The sequence below is a fragment of the Pholcus phalangioides genome, unplaced genomic scaffold, assembly GCF_987345545.1.
Source record: "Pholcus phalangioides strain wild (caught in Gottingen) unplaced genomic scaffold, Ppha-v1.0 ptg000011l_1, whole genome shotgun sequence".
Lineage (NCBI taxonomy): Eukaryota > Metazoa > Arthropoda > Arachnida > Araneae > Pholcidae > Pholcus > Pholcus phalangioides.
In genome coordinates this window covers 33,995,036-34,016,888 of record NW_028301604.1, presented here as the reverse complement: position 1 = coordinate 34,016,888, position 21,853 = coordinate 33,995,036, and the positions used below count along the sequence as shown (strand labels likewise).

General features: G+C 36.0%; 1 protein-coding gene across 2 annotated transcripts in view; it reads right to left on the bottom strand.

The window, feature by feature from the left end:
- Positions 1-5,175: 5,175 nt before the first annotated feature.
- Positions 5,176-21,853, bottom strand: part of LOC149080361 (oplophorus-luciferin 2-monooxygenase non-catalytic subunit-like) — a 127,537-nt gene continuing 110,859 nt past the window's right edge. For both annotated transcript variants that reach the window (XM_089239495.1, XM_089239494.1), the window contains exon 4: positions 5,176-5,450. In XM_089239495.1, coding sequence (XP_089095621.1) covers positions 5,290-5,450 — 161 coding nt within the window. In that variant the 3' untranslated portion in view covers positions 5,176-5,289. The remainder of the gene's footprint in view (positions 5,451-21,853) is intronic.

Genomic DNA, 21,853 nt, shown 5'->3' with positions numbered 1-21,853 from the left:
AAATCACTTCGTTACAACGAAATTTCCTTGTAAAGGAATTCCAGGTTGTTGCCGTTGTGCCTATGTAAACTGTTGTGGGAGGTTAGAAAAGTTTTCGTTAGAACGAGATTTCACTGTAACGGTATTCGTTAAAACGGGGTTAGACTGTATTTGTTTTACTTCATTAATCTTCCCATGGTCTCATTGAGATATCCTGAAAATTTGGATGTACTCGGTTAAGCAGTTTTTGAGGAAAAACTACTCGAAGTACGAGAATTTAAACTGTAATCACCCATTATGTAATTATTTACACTCTAAACAGGAGGTCCTCAATTTTTTTCTAGTTGTGGGCACTGGCTGTACCCATCATCGAAAGGAGAGCACCCTTACAAGTTTGACCATACGTATGCATGAAAAATTAGGATGATTTTAATCCTCGAATGCAATTTGAACGAGGTAATTTGATTGAAACGTCGATCGAATTCTAGCAAGCAATTATTGGACAGGAGCTTCGAGAACTCCAGTTGCTTCAGGTAGCACCGTGGTGCTCGCGAGCAACATGTTGAAGATGCCTGTTCTAAACCATTATACTACATCTGGTCATGTAGGCCCTATGTGAACAAGAAGCCCAGGGTCACGCGAATATGGGTGGCTTTAAGATGGCCTTGGTCCCACGAACAGCTTTGCTGAGTTCGCAAAGAAGTCCCTTCCCCCCCCCCTTCTTTCTGATGTACACCCCAAACCCAAAACAGAAGTTCTCGAGGTGTGGGTCGCTTTTTCTGGGAATGTTCGGCATTATCGCTCGGAAGGACTTCACGACGACTTTGCATTGCCGTGAACCCCTGCAGTGCTTTGGAATGGCTCTTGCTATTCTTACGAGCAGGCCGAAGAAGCCGCGAGTGGCTAAAGTTTCAAGAACCCCTGCCAAGGTCTTCCAAACGGGTATACCAGTCGGTAACCGTTTTTCAGTTTGTTTGCCTTCATCCGGATTTCTGAGAATTATAAGAAAAACCATTATCTATTTTAAGGGCAATAGACCTGTTGGGAAAATTAATAAAATTTAGATACTGTACTTCCATTTAAGCCCAATTGACTAGCCTTCCATGCACACCCTTGGGAAAACGAATGGTCTTTTAAAAAAAGGGACTTCGCGAAACATAAAAAAAATTTCGTGGAACCTGTCAACTCGGACATCTCCTACATGGGGCAACTTTGAAAGGCACCGTCATAATCCTACAACACAGAATGTCGGCAATACCGAACGGCTTAATTTAATTGTAATGGAACCGTAGAGGTGTCCACTTCAGAAAGGTTTTGGTATCAGTAAGCCAATCTGAAGCCGCAGCTACGATTATTATTGGAACTCGTGAGGGCGCTTGCACAGTGTTGCAGTACATTACTAATCATATTTTATCCATCTCATTTCTTATTTACCAGTTCCATTAGTCAGCTGTGTCAACGAAATTTTTTTGTGCCACCATGTCTTCAGCAGATTCTGATTCGTTAATGGCTAGCGATAGTTATTCCGAAAAAATCATAAGCGCGGTTGAAAAACTACCGGCTTTATATGACAAAAATATGTTATTTAAATAGTTTTTTTATAATATATGTTATTTAAATAAATTATGATGATTCCAGTCATGATATATAAAAAAATTTGTGCGATTTGGTCACGAATCGTAAAAGCATCAAAAATGGGTCAACTTGTAGGTTGTCTTTCTTCAACTTTGAATTAATTTCAAACGGAAAATATTGTTACAGAAAATTAAATTCCATTACATGAATATTTTTATTAGTATATACAGTAAAACCCCTCCTTTTTGTGAACACGGACAGGACAAAAAAATTAAATCCATGTAAAATGGGTGACCGTTAAAAAGAGGTTTGAAATTCATACTTTTATATATTATACAACTGTAAATTATTATTTGTCCGTAAAAGAGGGAGTATCCGTTAAGAGGGGGTTTTACTGCAATGCAGTTTATGAGCACGAATTTGCATGCTAACTGGAGCCAACTTCAGCTTGGCGAAAATAATTTGGCCAATCCCGAGATGTCACGTGACATTAAAAAATAAAAAAAAACCCCGGTTGCTAACAGCAGTGTGTGTTTCAAGCAAAATTCCACGGTTGCTGATAAGATCCACCGCGCCAGCCGAACCGTAGTGTGCCGGCAGCCTTTAACAGTCGCTCCGTGAATGCGGCCATAAATTGGAAATGATACCAGCATAACCAATTATCCCTTTTTTCCTTATTGCGATTTCCTGAATTTGAGCGATATCAACCGCGATCGTTACTAGATCGACGGTGATTCAACCAGCACCTCCTAGAGATAGAAGGTCTTCGCAGTCTGCTTGTGACGTCAGTAAGTAGTCCATTTTCCCTGAGAATATTCAGAGGAAAAAAAATTTCCTGCTCGTGCCAGTATCATCGTTGTGAGGAAAAGAAATGATCGGGGTCAGAATTGGCGATGTCTGTGCCCCACACCCAATCACTATGCGGTATTTGTGAGTCAATCAGGAAGATTCTCCGCCAAAATAAGAAGAAACGAAATGGGATGCTGTGTTTCAAAATGTGGCGAACTTGCTAGGTAGTCTGAATGACTTATGGCAAACAGTGCAGATGCCTTCTATCTCTAGGAGGTGCTGATTCAACCCAGTTAAATTTTTCACTTGTTTTACTAATTCGTTTACTTGATGCTTGAACTCTATAAGTTCGGTGTTGTCGTCGACTTTATTATGGGTCAAATTAGACTCGTTTATGGAAGCAACCGAGGTAGCGGTGCAATCGCAGATTTTATCTGCCATCTGTGCCAATTTGTCCAAATTTTCAAAACTTATGGCCAGGACGGTTTGCACGGCAATCGGTAATCTACGTAACCATAAGTTTTTAAATAAATTGCCATCGACATGACCTTCACCGAGCTCTCTCATTTGCCTTAACAGATTGAGGGAGAGCGGTCCCCTAACTCAACATCTTCAAGTAATGTTTATTTTTTTGGTTTGAGAAATTTCAAATTCAGATAATAAACGAGATTTTAAATTAGAATAAGGCCGATCTGCAGGAGGGTCACACACCACATCGGTTACATGTGCCAAAGTTTCCGGGTCCAACGATGCTACCAGAGTATCAAATTTTGTCTGCTCGACAGATACACCAGACACCCTACAGCTGGACTCAAGTTGAACAAGAAATAATTATACATTATTACGCCAAAAATTTGGCACTTTCACTGAAACACGACCGCACTGTGAGTCAACTTTCTCAGCATTTTTTTTATTATCCCCTAGACCGCAAGCTTTAGGATCTGCCATAGTGATTATGCACAATTTTCGTTACAATAATGCAAATAAAATGTTAAAATATTGCACACACCCAATGCCTCAGAGGATACATGCGAGAGAAAGTGAACAAAAGAACCCAGCTTACCTTGAATTCGACTCCACTTCTACAGCGTCATCGGCTTTCTTGTCTTGTCCAGGAACGGATGGGGTCACCACGTTTACTGCACCGAGGCATAAATAAGTTTTACGGACATAACCATTCAATTGGGTATTTAATGAGATGAGGGTCACGTGTTATTATATTTAAACTAGTCGTTATTGTTTTATTTATAATTTGAATATTGCAATCATAATCTCATTCCCATACACATATCGGGCCATTCAAGTATTACGTCAGGATCGATGGTGGGGAGGGGGTTTGGATTTGCGGACTTTTGATGGCAAGGGGGGTTTGATTGATGTTTACGTCATCAATAACTCCTTACTAAAATATGAAATATTCTTAATGGTATCTTTACTGGGAATAAGAAAAACGAGAAAGACCTTTCCCTAATTTCTGGGCACCTGAACAAACATTCCCCGTTCCCTATTGATAAGACTCTAGTAGACCTCTACAGACCACCACCCTATCACCTCGCTTAGAGTCCAGCTTACTGTTTTGTTGTGTCCACTCGGTGTGTGTGTGTTTTGTGTCCGCTTTGTGTTCTTGAGTGATTTCCTGGATTCCCGTACATAAGCGGGTTCATGTTCTTCGAACGGGAGGGATGTAGTTCATCGAGGGTGTGCATGAAGTTCGTTTGGTGTATTTATTTACTATTTCATGAAATACTTGATCACACGTGTTGTGGGGCCCATCTTGCTCTCGGAAAAAGATTAATAATCATTGGCTAGCCAAGATCAGACATATCCACAATAATTCCGTTTAGCGCATGGATAGCTAAATGTAGAAAGGAATTACTTCTCAAATTTCTGAAATAGTTGTTTTTAAGCCACCATCTTACCATTGACTGATCATCATCTTTGCAATTTAGAGAAACCATGATGAAGACGAGAGCTCAGTGCTCGGTACTCCACACCAACAAGCAACGGCAATCTGTACCACTCCTTTAATTAAAGCACAACTCAAAAAAAAAAAACCAGTACTTAATAATAAACGTAAAACAAAAGCTAAAAAAAACGGATGGCGTGTTCAGTCTATAATAATGTGAAAAATTATTCCCGAGAATACATAGCAAAGTTCACTACAGCAGTGTCAAACGTTGATGGTCAGACTTTCGCTATGTATATTCTCGAAAGGAAATTCAATCAGAGGAGTACGCAGAATCGACCTTTAGAGGGGGCACAAAAGGCTTAGGGGGTGGGTCGCAATGAATTTCTGGAAGATAAATTTTGAGTTCTTAGCCTTCAAATAGCATTGAAATATTAACAGAAATTGATTATAACTACATATAAATTTATTTTCTTTTGATATCTTAATTAAAAAAAATTTTTAATCAGAAATAAATGTCTGACTTTTGGGGGCCGTAGGGGGCTCGTGCCCCCCCCCCTACCACGCGTAAGTCTCTGATCCCAATGTACGTTAGGAGGAGGGGTCAGAGCTGGCGAAATTTTGCTGGGGGGGGGGTGTCAGAGTATTGTTGACTTTTGCTGACAAGGAGGTTAAAAAAATCTGCTGACGTAATGCTTGAATGGCCCCTAATGAGCAGTTGATAGGAGATCCATGAATTATGAATACAGAAGAACCTCTCGATAACAGACACCACTGGGAGCGAAAATTTTATCCGCTAACAGGGAGTGTCCGTTAATGGGTAGTAAAATACATTGAAGCCATTGACTTAATTCAAAAAAGTGTCTGGTATGGGAGGTTCCACTGTAGCTGTTAAAAATATCACTGACAAAATATTTCACAGAATATAAATTCTAATATTATAGTACTACTTTATTCTGTTGTAGATAATATCAATACATGTTATTGTAACATTTTATTTCTTCCTACGTGCATACAAAAGTTCTTAATAGCTGTTTTGCTTATTCTTGTTCATCTCTTTCTTGGCATCCAATATTTTCTTTTGTTAAACTGCCCAAGTTTCCACCAGCTCGACAATAAAAACCGAGAAATATTTTCTCCATTGTACTCTTATCATTTACCAGCCATGAATAATCACATCCTCTACACGTAAATGGGTTTGCTGCAATGAAAATGAATGAATGAGTAATAAACCACCATTTTTCTCATGTATTCAATATACTTAGGTTTGCCAAAAACGAATGAAATTTATTTTGTCATTTACAAACTATATAAGCTAGAGTTCAACTTAATATCTGGAGGCAGGAGGCATGGGAGTGCTCCCACCAAGTCGAGCAAAACAAGTACGGCCATAACATCCTTTTCTGGAAGCAATTTAGGTACTTTTGAGACCCTCATATCTCCGTATTGAAATTGCTCAGAGACTTAAAATTTAGCATATCCAGAGTATTTTACAAGTGCAATCAGATCTTTGAATTTCACTTGTTTATCATTTATAGTTATTGAAAAATTCGAACTCAAAGTTTCGTTATTTTGACACTGACTGACTGACCATCAAAAATCTTGAGTACTTCTAGCAGCCCTGGAATCATGTAATTTGGTATGCCATATTTGATTGCGACCCGGCCCTAAAGCCATGCGCTTAGTCTGATGGTCAAAGTTCGCACTAGGAGACCTTTACTGAGCACGTTTCTTTCATTCGATCAAAACTGTCCATTCAAATTATACTGTTACAATTATTATGCTACTATCTGTGCTGTCGTCATTACGCTTCTCCCATAAATATTCATATACATGCTAGGACAAGCAAACATAAATAACCAGTCAATATAAGAGAAAAAAAAAATTAAATTACTTGAGGGAACTATCTGCTCCCATCAACTAAGATAACCTATACAAGGCTGCCTAGCCAAAAAAATAAATAAATAAAACACAGCATTACCAATCAAGGCCACTAACATCAAGGAAAAGATCGCAAACCCATACAGTTCTATTCAGCCCTTCACTTGAGAGCTGATTCTCAAAAGAAAAGGAAAATAGACAAAAAGGAAACAAAAATAAGCAGTTCTGGGACAATCTGTTCCCAGTAAATAAAGCAAAACGGTTTGCAACAAAAATTCATATCGATTTGTTAAACTAAGGCAACAAATTCGCCAACAATATAGTTATCAGCTTTTCCTCTTAGTGGCAGCTACCCCACTCTTTTCTTCCTTTCCTTTTTTGAACAAAGAATATGAGTCTTTCATGGCCAAAATTCCAGATAGATTTTTGTAGCTTCTTGTAATATCTCGATGTAGAGTTCTCGTACCTCTTTTTTCTTTATCAGTGTTAAAAAAGGAAGTTGTCGGTTTAATACGGGGATAGTCTGATCTCTTCTTTCTTTCCAAAATGGGCACTCATAGATATAGTGTTCCCTTTTAATGTCTGGTGTGTAACAAAATACACATGAGCTATCTCTGCCGTGCTTCCACCCTTGATAGTGTCCTATAGATCCATGCTCTGTGAAATATTGATTTATATAAAAATTTGACTTTAATCATTTATTGCACACTGTCGGGAAATACTTATATACTGGTCTTCCTTTTTCGGTTTCGTTCCACAGTTTTTGCCAGTTTTTGGCGTTTCAGCTTTTAACAATGTCTTTATCTGTTTCTTTGTGCATTTTACATTATGGTCTATGTTGTTTTTGCATGTGACCTCTTTGGCCATGCTGTCAACAAGCTCATTCCTAGAGTTGCCCACATGGGCTTTGACCCAATGCATCTTTACGTTAGTCTCGTTACACATCTCCAAGATCTCATTCTTTATATCTGTATTATATTTACTTATGTCCAGTGATTGAAGCGCATTGAGTCACTGTATAAGTTAACCTCCTTAAATTGTTCCTCTACTGCTCTAGCCAGGGCGTATTTAATTGCCAGCAGTTCTGCTATAAAAATTGTAGCGTTGTCTGAGAGTCTGTATTTTTCAGCTATTATTTTTTCAGGGCCCATATATATGATATAGGCAAATCCTATTCCAGATATCATTTTTGAGCCATCTGTGTAAATCGAAATATTCTCTAGGTCTTTTTCTTCTTTGTCCCATATTAGATGTCTTCTGTCCCATGGGTTCGTTATAGGAATGGTTTCTTTATAGACATTATCATAGTTTATAGTCGCCCATTAATTATGATGTTTTTGTTTCTTTGGATAATATCATACATTTTTTTTGAAGTTCTGGCCTTGAATTTCAGTGGCATACATCCAGATAGGACCTGCATGGCATGGTTGGACACTGTCGTGTAGCACTTTGTTATTATTATAAGAGCTTTCCTCTGTATTTATTCAAGCTTGGCATCAATATATTTCAAGTCCTCATACCAGATCTCTGAGCCGTATAATGCTATGCGTTCAATGCATCCCAAATAAATTTCCTTGATTACCATTGGGTGTAATCCCCAAGTAGAACTTGCGATCCTTCGCAGTTTTTGGGTGAGGTTATTTATTTTGTTCTTAAACTCGTCTAAGTGTTCGACGAAGTGTGCTGTATTCGAATACCAAGGTATCTAATAAATGAGGCATGTGTTATACTTCTACAATTGATTCTTATTGGAGGGTATCTGCCGATTTCTTTTCCTAGTTTGAAGACAGCATAACTACATTTATCATGACTAAGTTGCAGACCATATTTCTCACTCCAAGCGTTAACTCGATGAAGAACGTCCCATGAATATTGTTCGAAATAACTGTAATTTGTAGCTGTAATCATAATAATTATGTCGTCAGCATATGCCTGTATTTCAATTCTCTCTTCTTCTGTATCATCCAGGATTTCATTTATTATAAGTAGCCATAAGATTGGTCCCAAAGAGGATCCCTCTGGGACACCAACATTATATTTCTCTATTTCTTCTGATTTGGGAATTGTAATTCCTCTATTTCTGAGAAAGTCCATCACAATATCTACTAATCCCTCATTTACTTCATTTCTTTCCAGCAATAATCGCATGTTTTTTAGGTCGACACTATTAAATGCGTCCTTAACGTCCAACGAAATCAAACATGTATATTGGTTTTTCTGTATGTTTCCACGTATCCTGTTCATTATCCTATCAAGTGCGTCAATGGCGCTCCTTTTCTTTCGAAATCCATATTGTTTGTCACTCAGTTTGTTATATTTTTCCAAATGACATACTAATCTCTGTGTTATAATTCGATCAAGTATTTTACCCCATACTGGTAAAAGGCAGATGGGGCGATAGGCTCCTGGAAATCTATGGTCTTTATTTTCCTTCGGTATATATGCAATTTGAGCAATTTTCCATGGCTCTGGAAAGATGTTTTTATAAATGCAGTAATTTAAGACATTTCTAAACCATGTTTCGTCCATTACGAATAATTCTTTTGTAATTTCAAAAGTTAGTTTGTCTGGTCCTGGAGCTTTTTTCTTTTTCATTTGCGACATTATTTCTCTCAGCTCTGTTGAGTTTATGGGTAATTGTTTCGCTCTGTTTTCTTCATTCTCCCAGCTGTCTTCATTTGCAATTGTATCATTGCTTCTAAAGTGGTAATTATTTAACTCTTTAATCGTATCCTCAAAACAATCTGTCATTGTACCGTCTGTTCTAAAAATGCCTGATGCGACTGTTGTTCTTTTTATCTTGTCCCTCGCTATTCGATATGGAATGCCATATGAGTCTTTCACTGTGATTTTTTCTAAATATTCCCTGAGGGATTTGCGCTTTGTTTTTGTTATTAATCGCTTATATTTGGCTTTTTCTCTCTTATATTGAAGCCTCAGTTCTTCTCTTTCCTTTTCTCTTCTTTCTGTCTGGGACCTTCTTCTAAGAGCCCTGATATATTGTCTGGTTATTCTTAGTTCCGGTGTCCACCAATAGGCATCAGTTTTCCTCTTCCTGAACTTTGTTTTGTCTTTTTCAGCAATGTCGTATAGCTCCTTCTGTATATCTAATATATATTTGTTTACACCTTCCTCCTCTATGTCTCTCTGTTTAAATGTATTTATCATGTTAAACACACCTGTTCTAAATTTGAAGATATCCAATTCATCAGTGTATATTGTCTTTTTAAATTTTATTCGCTGGGTCCTTTGGTACCATATCTCGAACAATATTATTGCATGATCATTTAAAGTTTCTTCCTTACAAACTCTCCAGTTAAGTATATGACTTTCATCCATGTTCTTTATTAGTATCACATCTATCCAACTAGTACCTCTAGTTGAATCGAAAGTTGGTTCACTATCGGGCGAATTAACGATTAAAATGTCATGTTGATTGATGTGATCTGATAATTTGAGGCCTCTGGAATCTGTCCCTTTCGGTCCCCATGCACTCGATTTGGCATTAAAGTCGCCACAAATCACCAATTTACTGTCTCTATATTTTTCATAAAGAGACTGTAGCTCTTCAAGGTAGCTGTCTATTTCTCAAGAGGGTTCATAATAGATCGAAACGAAGATAAATTTAAATCCCGAGTCCTCAATGGTCACTGCTACTATATTTGTTGTACCGAATATTTTTGTCACATGAATCTGATCATTATTAACAATTATCGCTGTTTTGGGATTAGTATTATGAGCAACTATTTTCTGCTTCAATAAAAATCCTTTTTGTTCATTGTTTAGTACGTAGGGGTCGTTAAGACTTACTAAGTCTAGTCCATTATTTGCTATATCTGCTGATAGTGTATTTGTGGCTGATATACAGTGATTTACATTCAAATGGGCAATTTTCAGCATCCTGTTTATTCTCTTAGGTCCTCAGAATCTAGGTAATTTATTCGTTCACGGAGTCTACCAAATTCTCTTTCATATGTTGGACAGTTCTTGTCTGTCATTGAGTGGTGCGTGTCAAAGTTCGTGCGAAACTTCGTGTTTGAAATTTTGCAATTCTTACACTGCTCTGATTCCGTACATTGTATTTGTTCGTGGTCTTCTGAACCGCAGTTCCTACATGACTTTTTATTTCTACAATGCTTCTTAATGTGTCTATATGCCCAGCAGTTAAAATGTAATTTGGTATGAAGGTAGTGTTTAAGATAGAGAAAGCAAGGAAGAATAAAAAAATCCGGAAAATTCCTCTCAGGATCTGAAATACGGGAAAATTCGGGATATTACCAATTGTCACCAAAAAGCAATGCCAAATGGTTGCAATATTGCCAACTATGGATGAAATCTTCGAAATTTTGCCGAAGACGGGAAGATGAGGGTATCGACAATGGTGTTGGTTCAGTGCTGTATCAATATATAAATTCAGTGTTAATTTGGAAAAAAAATTTAATTTATTATAGCACTATTGTCAAATATATATATTTTCCGAAAATCACCCATTTTCGATGGAAAAAACTATCAAATTTTTATTCATATTTTGTTTAATGGATAAAATGTGAATCCAAAAAACATTTTTTCCCCTAGGAATTTCTCAAATTATATCATCTCTGAAGAAAGGAATCAGAAGGGTAAAAATAATGAAAAACAATCTGAATTCGGCCTGTAAAATGTTACAATGTACGTACTGAATTTGTTATCCATGACAAAAATATGAAATGAACACACACAAATTTTTGTTACAGTTATCATAATATAATAAGTTACACATATTATCTTTGTCCACGAATTTAGTAAATACTGTAAAACCTCGTTAAGTCGCCATTCCGGTTAAGTCGTCATTTTTATTCAGGCCCTTCCACCTCTCATAGACAACAATGTTATTAAACCCTCGTTTACTCGTCGCTAATTTCGGTTAACTCGTCACTATGAAAAAATTTGAAAAAGTGGAACAGACTATTTTTATGGCTCCCATTAAAAAAAGAGCTTGTTAACAGCATTGAAATATGCTTAAAAGTCACCATAAAACCCCTTGTACCCAAACTGAACAGTTTAAGTTACGGAAGTTACGCTGGGGAAGTTCATTTGCCGACTAAGGTTTTTGGAACGTTGGGGACTGTTCAAGCTAGATCTCTGCATGGGCTCTACTGGAGAAACTGCAAGACACACAGGCTCTGTCGCAAGAAGCAACGTAAGCACTTCGGCTCCCCAGGGCATCTCCGGCAAAACCAAAATTTATTGATTCGTCAAAGATTACACATAGTGCAAGGAAAACAAAAATTGTGTAAATCGAAGAATCAAATTAATCAAGTCAAAGTGCAACGGGCACGGATAATAAATAATCTTAGGAAGCATGGGCTCTACTAATTTAGGGCTTGAAATTTAAACAAAATATCTTTGTTGAAAAAATTAGACATTCTTTCCCAAGTTGAGGTCTTCTGTTTACTTTTCCTTGCCCAGGACCCCTCCACCAAGTCAAAAGTGTTCAAGATACAACTTTGTAGTTGTATCATGAACTACTAATGAAGAATTAAAATACTAAAATTTTAAATTTGATGTCTATGTAAAATTAATGTGCAATATAGAGTTCTATTATAAAGAAAGGCTACTTGTAGCTACTTATAGCTTTGAGAGCAAATTAATTACGGAGAGCAATTTCTCGCATTTTTCTCGTTGAAATATGTTTACCTTTAGAACGAAAATGTCTGATTTACCATTCTAATTTACCACCGATCCGTAATACGAGACATAATTGTAATAAGAAAACTGCAATTTACGACGAATTTCCTAATTATTGCTCAAATTCCCAAAGGACAGAATTAAAGAGCTGCTACAAATCGCAATTAAAAAAAATAATTTTAATACATATATTACAATACAATATTTTTCAACATGACTTGGGTGTATGTTTTATTATACACCCAACATATTTTATTCCGAAAATAAAGGAAATTTGGAGCTTAAATATAGTAGAATACGGAATATCGGCAATTTTCACCAAAAACTTGGTCGAAAGACGGCGAAATTACCAGTTATTGCTCATAAATTATTAATTAGAGAGTAATGAAGAATTTACTGGAAATCGCAAAGTCCGTGGGGGGAAAAACACTTAGAACACAACAAATATGTTTAGATGAATATGTATACGTAATTATAATATAATTTACAAGTGATGAAAATTATCTTCATTTATAATTTCAGTAGAGATTGTCAGTTCAAATATGCTTCGTTAAAAAAACTGGAAAGTGTGTAAAAAAAGTGAGAACCCGAAAACACGAGAATATCACTAAATATACGGGACATTCCTGTGTAATATGGTCAAATATGAATTGTTTCACACATTTTGCTGGTACGTCAATCACTCGTCTTTCTTCTCAGTGTAAAATTACGGGGTGTTTTATCTGGATTGACAGTAATCTAGGGAAGTGGGAGGGAAAAAAAAGATCGAATGGAAACAGGACTATTTTGACCTAAGGATGAATCGGAAAATGACGAAACGGTACTTAGCCCTGTTCCAGGAAATGGAAAGAAGATACAATGCAAATTGGGGTGTCATCCCTGCTCAAAAAAACCCGCTGGCGATAAAGAGGGAGATAAGTAGACACTGACCGTTTTTGAATAGGAATGATGAGCAAGATCTGCAACTCTTGTCTTTGTGCGGGCCAGTTATGCCAGCCAAAAGTAGCGGGTTTTTTACATTTGTTAGTATGTTTTTCAGGGGCAAAACTAATGCCAAATAAATTAGAATCCATATTTAGAATTTTAAAATTTTTTAGTCATATTTGAAAGGGCACTTTAAATTAGAAATTATCTATTGGCTGAATTTGAATGGTGTTGCTCGGCAATACCATTCAAGTGAATGGTATTGCCGAGCAAATATCACAAGCAAATATCTTCCGGCGTCCCTGCCGAGCTATTTCTCACACACAACCAAGTAACATCCAAGCAATAAAACTCCAGCCAGAAGAGTCCATTAAAAATCTGGCATATCGCATTGACTCTCTCTCTCTCGGCAGCAGCCAAAACTTACACAAATAATACAGAACCACAAGCCCTCGGGCAGATTGAATTCTTGCGGTGCATGTCTGCATTGCCAACTGATCTCAGAACACAAGTCATGAATCATGATTTAGCCTCATTATGACGGCCTCATCAATAACTTATATGATGAAGCCGTCAAATACGCGCACCGACTCCATGACACATAGTAATCAATACAACTCCTGGATTCGTACAGCACAACATCCGCACACCTCCCCTTCCCCCCAGTAGCACAACGATATAGTACAATATCTGGACCATATCGTTATATATCGAAATGTCAGAGGAATATCAGATGTCATAACTATGATATAGAACGATCTCGTCTTATATGGTGCAAATTATTTATGATATTAATTGATCAAGTCTTTAATTTTTCAGTCGAATATGTATTTGATTCCATGTGAATAATCTTTGCTTTAAAAGATAACTTGGGACAGTAAATTATTTTAATATAGTTTGAAATACATAGATCTATATCGTGAACCTGACAAAGATATATATAAATTATGCTGATATATCAAAATCATTTCATCTATTATAATTGAATCCTTACTGTGTATGTTTTACATTGTAAATGTTAGTATTTTAGGAGGAACAAGAACTTATCCACCGTAACTTTAATTGCCACTTTATAATTGCACATACTTTTTAATTTAGGAAAATTTGCTCTTGTTTTTGTTGTATATGTGTGTGTTCCTCTTAAATTTATTTTTTTTTTTTCTTTGATGTCTTTATTTTTTACCATGCTTTGAGAATTTCACCTTTTTTGTGTTGCATATTTTTTTATTGTATTAGTATAAATTAATAATTTTAAATTAATCATTTATATATTACACAATAGATTAATTTGTCTTTCTTGCGTTTTTTTTGTATTATATATAATTTCCTTAATTATAATTTGATTTTTTCAATTATCTACCTCTAGATGATAAATATGACTAACATTTTTTTCTTTTGTAATTTTTGTGCACACATGAAAATGATTGAAAATACAAGTAAAAACCATTACTTGAAATTTAATGTTATAGTAGCAGCCAGAGCTGTTGTGGTGGGTTGGTAAGATACGAAGTCAGAGATGGGAAGAGTTCAAGGTACATGGGTTCAAACCCACCCACAGGAAAGCAAGAGACTATTTTTTTATTTCTTCTGAAAGGGCGCAATCTGTCGTCCAAAATTTGTAGTATTTACATATATCACATTCGCGATATAGATCTATTTGTGTCTGACTGTGGTTTTTTTTTTTAGCCAGAACAATATCGTGGCCCGATATAGATCAATATTGGAAATTTTACGATATAGTTCTATATCTTTGTGCTACTTGGGAATCCACATTCACACTGGAACTCAACGCATTTAAGGATGAGGTTTCTAGATTATCACTGGCACACACACATCCAAAACCTGACATAGTGTACCAATTATGCAATGCCAACACACATTCTGTAGGACGTGTTCCCAGCTACATCACACCGAATCGAAGCAACTAGTTGAAAGTCAATTTCAATAACAAAACACATTCATACCATCGGTTCCACAACATTTACAATTTCCCCACAACACACACATTAGGCGTACGCAGAATTGGGGCGTTTCGATTTTTTTTTTCTTCAAGGGGGAGTTTACGTTTTTTCCTACAAAATAACACTATAATCTCGGCTTGAGGGGGGGGGGGTTAGAACTCCAAAACCCCCCTTTGCGTACGCCAATGAACACACAATTTCCACCAAGTACTTACAATTCCTCCCACAGCACACACAAGTTAGGCAGCAGCGAGCACAATACAGGCCTTGCCACACAAGCTTAATATGTAAATTTTGCTCCTACATAGGCCATGTTTCGGCAAATTGCAGAAAATTTGCTGCAGGAAAAAAACTGTAACCATATACACACAATGGTCAGTGGAGCACCAATCCACCTGCCCAAACACAACGTCCCCCACGTTTCACTCGCCCAAATCATTTAAACTAGAAAGGAAGGAAGTTGTTGCTGGTGACCTCTCACCTTCCATTGACAATCCCACACCAGTTGTGTCGAATATTTCACAAATCAATGATGATTATGTCGAACTTATTCATGCTAAGAATGCACGTGCCTAATTTCATCACAAAATGGCAATTCTGACATTGTGTATGTAAACAATTGTTTTAACAATGTATTTTCATTGCCATCTATCACTGCCAAATTCAGTAACTATCACCTTTCCACGCTTTTGGACTCTGGCTCCTCATTTTCAGTAATCTCACATACAAAATTTTCTGAAATCAAACAGCATGTAACATATAGGAATCTCTCGCCTCGTTAAAATTAAAACTTAACTCTCGAGGTATACTTTTCTTCCTGTGCTGAGATATCCTTCACTATGGGAATGGCAAACACTTCAAGCATGATTTCTATATTTCCAAATACAAATACAACGCCACAACAGGCAAAATGCCCAACGAGGCGGCTGAGAAAAAGATGCCCATAACAAATCTGTGGTGTTTGGTCAGAACATGATAACTCCAAAAAATGACTTTTTGAGCTAAAGGTACAACTATATGAAAAAAAAAGAATTTCTCTTTCGTTTGGTATATTCATGATATCTCCAACAGTATCACAGCCTTCTCTATAGCAGTGATCTGAACTTGCTATCTGCCAACTTTTTGTATTAGATTTGGTCAGAACGTGACATGTGCACTTGTCATGTACTGACCAAACCATTTTCTATATAGTATTATCCGAGTGAAGACAATAATAGGGAGTTATCGTGTTTGAACCATATAAAATATAAGTTGAAAACCTTTGTTTGATACATTGATGCAGTGCTACCAAAATTCAAATGAAAATAATTCGTGGCAACATTGACACACACTCACTTGCATTAAATTTATAAAGTTTAATGCCAATGTCGCCAGAATTGGTGTTGCTTATGTCCGTCTTTTTCTTGTTGTGCTCCGCGCACAATTATACTTATTATTAACATTATACTCATGTTTAAATAAACTGTTTTGTATTATTTTGAAACCGTGCGTTCTCATTAAATAGCGGCAGGTTTGCCGATCATAAGTCCCGTTCACATGTGCAATAAAACACCCCGGGAAGTTCCCGGTAACGGGGATTTTCGCAACAAACCATTCACATGACGTTTAGTTTATGCCGATAATCCCCCCCCCCTTCTTTCCGGAAGTCATCACTGGTTACGTGGGTTGAACGGAAGTGATTGATTCAAAATGGCTGACGAAGGAGCTTAAAGTAGTTTTCGCGGCGCAAAAGATTATGGGAGAGAAGGTCGGTGTCGACCTCAAATCCACCCCAAGAAAGATGGGCTTTCTTTGATCACCTTCTCTCCCACCTTTTTCTTCCCTACGAGGGGAAAAAAGTATGCCGGTAATTATCACCAAAGCGACCCCTAATCTTGCACATGTGAACGGGGCTATAACAGTGGTTTTTTAGTGGTAAATGTTCTAGTTGGTTCAACATTAACAATGTGTTTCCTTTCTCGTGGTAAAAGAATGGTAGTAGCTGCATTGAAAGAAAACACAAAGCAACAATCGGTAAGTTTCCGTTTTCTTTCATTACTAATATAAAAACAACAAAACAGAATCACATTCCTTTAAAGATTACACATTTCTAATTGGATAAATAGGTTAATATTCTGTTCTCAGTTAATAAGAAATAATGTTAAAAACCAAATTAATTACTACTAATAGTAATAATATTTATAATTATGTAATAATAATTTTAGACCAGTACTTTATTATTCTAATAGGCCTATAACATTAGAAACAGAGGAGAATTCTCTATTATTTATGTACTTTTTATTTTCTAGGAGTCCAGACAAAAACAGTTCCTGCAAAATGAAAAACAAGGAGAAGTAAATAGAGCTGTTCCCTTTTGTTCAAACACAAGTAATACAAAAATCCTTCCGCCATTGTTCTTGGATTCAGATGGTGAAGTAAGTGACGATAATGACAACATTTCAACCAAGTGCTGATGATAACACTGAAAACGATTTTGAAATAATTAAAAATTGCAAGAAGACGCAAAAAGCCAGTAATGTATTGTCGCAGGCTTATGATACTGAGAATAGAGTTTTTTCTATCACAACTCAAGAGACCATGACAGAAATAGAGAGGGACGGAGTGCTTGAACATTAACTGCCTCTAAGAAACGAAAGAAAGGGTTTGGACCACAGAGTAAGAATAACATAGAGCGCGCGCGAGGGGTTACAATGTGAAGCAAAGATCCGGAGTCACGTGACTCCGGTCAAAAGGCTGGTCAGGGAATCTCGCTGGCAATGCCTTCCTTATGGCTATTCGTATGACGATCTACACGTGCTGTCTTATTTTTGATTAGAATGGTCAACACTTGCGCAGCTTTTGGATGTTATGAACGGTTTAGGAAAGGGGGACCAGTATCCTTTCACAAGGGGGAATACTTTTTTGCTTATTCCCCTTCTTATAAATGAAAAATTGCAATATTAAATTGACGATTCAATAGATTTCTGACGTAGTATCAGTTTTTAACGATTCCATTTTGGATTTAATTCAATTAAAGTTCCAAGTTTTGGTGAAATTCAAATGTCATGAGCCTTATTAAATGAACATTATTAAATGTTTTAATAGAATTTTTGGTAATAAATGATTGAAGTAATGAGTTTTATTAACTTTTAACTGAAATATACGTCTCCGCAAGATTTGGCGAGCTAGTGAGTTTATTCGAGTTTCGCTCAACTTGAAGAAAATATGCTTTTCAGAATGAGGAATTTATGGTAAATATTTTATTTAAATAGAATGTAATGAAAACTCACCCTCTAACAATGGCAGTTCTGCATAAAAATGTATAACTACCTCTAAAAATAGTATTTTTACCTCTCTTCACGCTTGAGATAAAACTATTACAGAAAAGAAATTATTTTATTGATTAATTTGTGTTTGTTGTATGTGTGAAATTGCCCTCAAACAAGAAAAATCAATTAATTAATTGATTAATTAATATTCAGTCAATATCTATTAGGACCGTCTGAATTGAGATCGGAAGTCACTATGTGTACCTCAGATGTTAACTTGAAGAAAGAATCATTCTAAAAACGACTTAATGCCTAAAAAAATGAAGATTCACATGTATACTTCTGGAGCGAAGAGGTTACACATATGTCACATGTAACATACATTTACGTACTCTAAATTATCACATATATACGCTACACGAAATTTCATTTCTTATAATTTAGAAAAGTACTGACGATGTGGTTTTGCAATTTTCTTGAAAAATTCATTTTATTCTTGAAATATTATTATAATATAATATTACATTTTTGTGTGATAAGGTTATAAAAAGTTTTTCAAGAATGTTGGAAATGAAACTTTTACTTATTATTTAAATATTTCATGACTGAATATGGTACGAGTGTGAATGTGTTACATTACATAACATAATATGATGCATTATAATTATATACTCAAGATAAATGTATGATTAGAGTAATTTTAATGTTCTTGGAAGATAATTTTTATGTTTTAATAACCCCTAGTTAAAATAAATTTTCGAAATTAAAAGTGACAAAGTGAATGAGAAGAGAATATTTGAAAATATAAATGACATAGACTGTATATATAAGAGATAGGTTATATAATAAGATTTAAAAACTCAAAAGTTATTAGGAATTATCCCTTTTGGAAAATAAAAAATATTCGTTTTTCAATATTTGTTTATATTATATAGAATTGATTTTTTTTTTTCGAATCCCTCATTCCTTAAATATTTTACAAAAGAATGAATGAAATTCATTGAACAAATGAAGGAATGTTTTCATCAACTCGATCGAGTCAAATTTCGTTACAGCAACATCCTAGCATTAACACGAAATCACTATGTTCTGCGAAAACGAGTCAAATGTAATAGCGCAGAACCTGTTCTTCCCCCGACAATACTGCTCATCTTTTCTTCACGTTCGACAAGTTTTATGAATAGCATGCGCGGTCTATTTATATCTTTAGTCTATGGTTTGGACCAATGCGAAGAAAGTTGAGACAAGAGCGCAGAAGAAGATTGGTTACAGGAGAAATATTTACTACATCTGCTGGAAAGGTCCATCCAGCAAGGCCTATGAGAGAATTGAGAAAATTAGAAGGATGCAGGGATAAAATTAATTTAAACATAAGAGAGAAGGAATTTATACAGAATACAGGAAACTCCTTTCTCGATATGAGCAAAGAAGCTATATTGGAGGCCTTCTAGAAATAAAGATGAAATCAAGAGCAAAGACAAGTAACACATCCAAAAGGGAAATCACAGTTCAGTATAATATAGAAGGAAATGGGTCCAGAATAGGAGTATGTGTATAAGAAATGTTTTCTTGCGATATTTAGAGAAACAAGGTTTTCTGAATGAATAAGTGAAACAGAAGAAGGCATCTTTCAGTGGAATCATACTTAATGATCAGCATGGGAACCTTCCCCCTGCTATTAAACGTTCTGAAGCAGATATCACTTACGTGCGTCAGCATATCTTGAGTTTCCCGTCTTATGAGACCCCTTTATTCTCGACGACACTCATCTAAACTCTACCTTGGCAATGATCTCAATTTGGAGAAAATGTATGATTTGTACAAGAACAAATTGGAAACTGAAGGCAAATCACCTCTAGTTAGCAAATTGGTTTATAGAAAGGTACTTTTGGAATGTAACCTCAAATTTAAAAACCTCATATTGACACATGCAGAAAGTGTGATAGCCTTCACATACAAATCAAAGCATCCCCTGAAGAAAATAAACAAAAATATGAAAAGGAACTTATTGGTCATCAAGAAAAGGCAAACTTCCATTATGAATATAAACGTCTTGACAAAGAAAGTGCAATAAAATCTGAAGGAAAAGTAGTAGTAGCCATATGTGATCTTCAACAATGTCTGCCAACTCCAAACCTATAACATCAAGTATTTTATTTTATAAGAGAAAGGTGTGGACATACAATTTCACAGTCCGGAACTGTACTGCAGAAAAAGCCTACTGTTACATGTGGCATGAGGGCGTCTCGCAACGTGGGGTAAATGAGATTCCTTCATGTTTGATGAAATTTCTGACGGATCTCTCAGATTTAGTTCAATGTGTCACCATCTATTCTGACATGTGCTCAGGTCAGAACAGAAATATGTTTGTTCCTGTGATGTATGACGTGGTTCTACAGAGGAAAGAGAAGTTAAGAAATCCATCACAAATACTTAATTCCAGGTCATACGCACCTAGAATGCGATTCGGATCATGCAAACATCGAAAGGGCCAGGAAACGCTGTGATGGTACACTACGTGTTCCTCAAGATTGGATGACGCCTTTCAGAATGTCAGCAAAGCATTTTGCAGTCGTCCAAATGAAACAATGATTTCTTTTCATTTTCGAGTCTTATGAAAGACCTTTTCATGAGAAGAACGGTGGACATAGAGAAACTACCAATTATTTGGCACAATATTTTCTGGTTGCATGTCACCAAGAATTTTGGGGAATTCCAATTTAAATGCTCACTGAAGGATGGAGAAAATTTTCAGAACTTGCGGTATTAAGAGAAGAGGACGACCGTCTGCAAATAATTTATGTTTGCCTATTGCTTATGAGGAGCCAGTAAAAATTCAAAAGAAGAAGTACGACGACATTCTTTCTTTGTTGGAATTTGTTGATCCTCTATACCAGCGGTTTTCAACCCTTTTTCACTCGCGGAGCCCTATCCAGAATATAATTTCTATGGCGGAGCCCTGTGTGACTCAAAGAACCCTTTTTTGTACATAATTTTTATGGCAGAACCTTGTGTAGGCCTCTTTTATTTATTTATCTATCAAATTTACTGATTTATATTATTTTCCTCGAGTCGGCGCTGAGCCCTTAGGGCTCCGCAGAGCACCGGTTGAGAGCCTCTGCTCTATACCATACATTCTACCGAAAACTTCATTCGTCTGAGATGCCTTTGCTTACGTTAGTGACAGCAAAAAAGAATCTACATGATAAAGCAAAATACTTGTTATTTAGGAGGAAAGTGAGAAATTTAAAAGGTTTTGGCATAATAACCCTTTCTTAGAGGGATAAACATAATTTAAATTTGAAATGTGTGTGTGTGTTAATGACTGGTCTTACTTTGCTTTGATATTTAATGTTTATTTGTTAGTTGTTAATTTATTGTGTTATTTAGTAATATAATAAGTTTATTTGTTAAGATATATATTGTGACTTGGAACAAAGATTGAAAATAGCAATTCTTGGAGTTATCATGTTCTGACCACATCACAGCATTTGGTCAAAACATGATATCTCCATTTCTTGCTAATTACTACTAATTAGAAGTGAGATAAACGCATAGATACGAGCATATGGCTAAACAACATGATAATGTATGATATTTTCATTTGTATTTGTATGTATACTTGATTTATGATTTTTAAAATGACAATGAAATTAAAAATGCTTATATCTCAAAACTGTGATTTTGGACTTATGTTCTGACCAAACACCACAGAAATATGGATGTCATATATTTCAAAAATACAGCAATCCAATCAAAAACACAATCACAAAAACTAAACAATACATACACATGACAAAACACCACACAATGCCCATAATGTATTTATGGTTGTCTTATTCACACACAAGTATGGATAGCTTCTCGATTTACCCCAACATGTTTATCGTATTTCTTTTTAAACGTGTCAATTGTGTTACAAT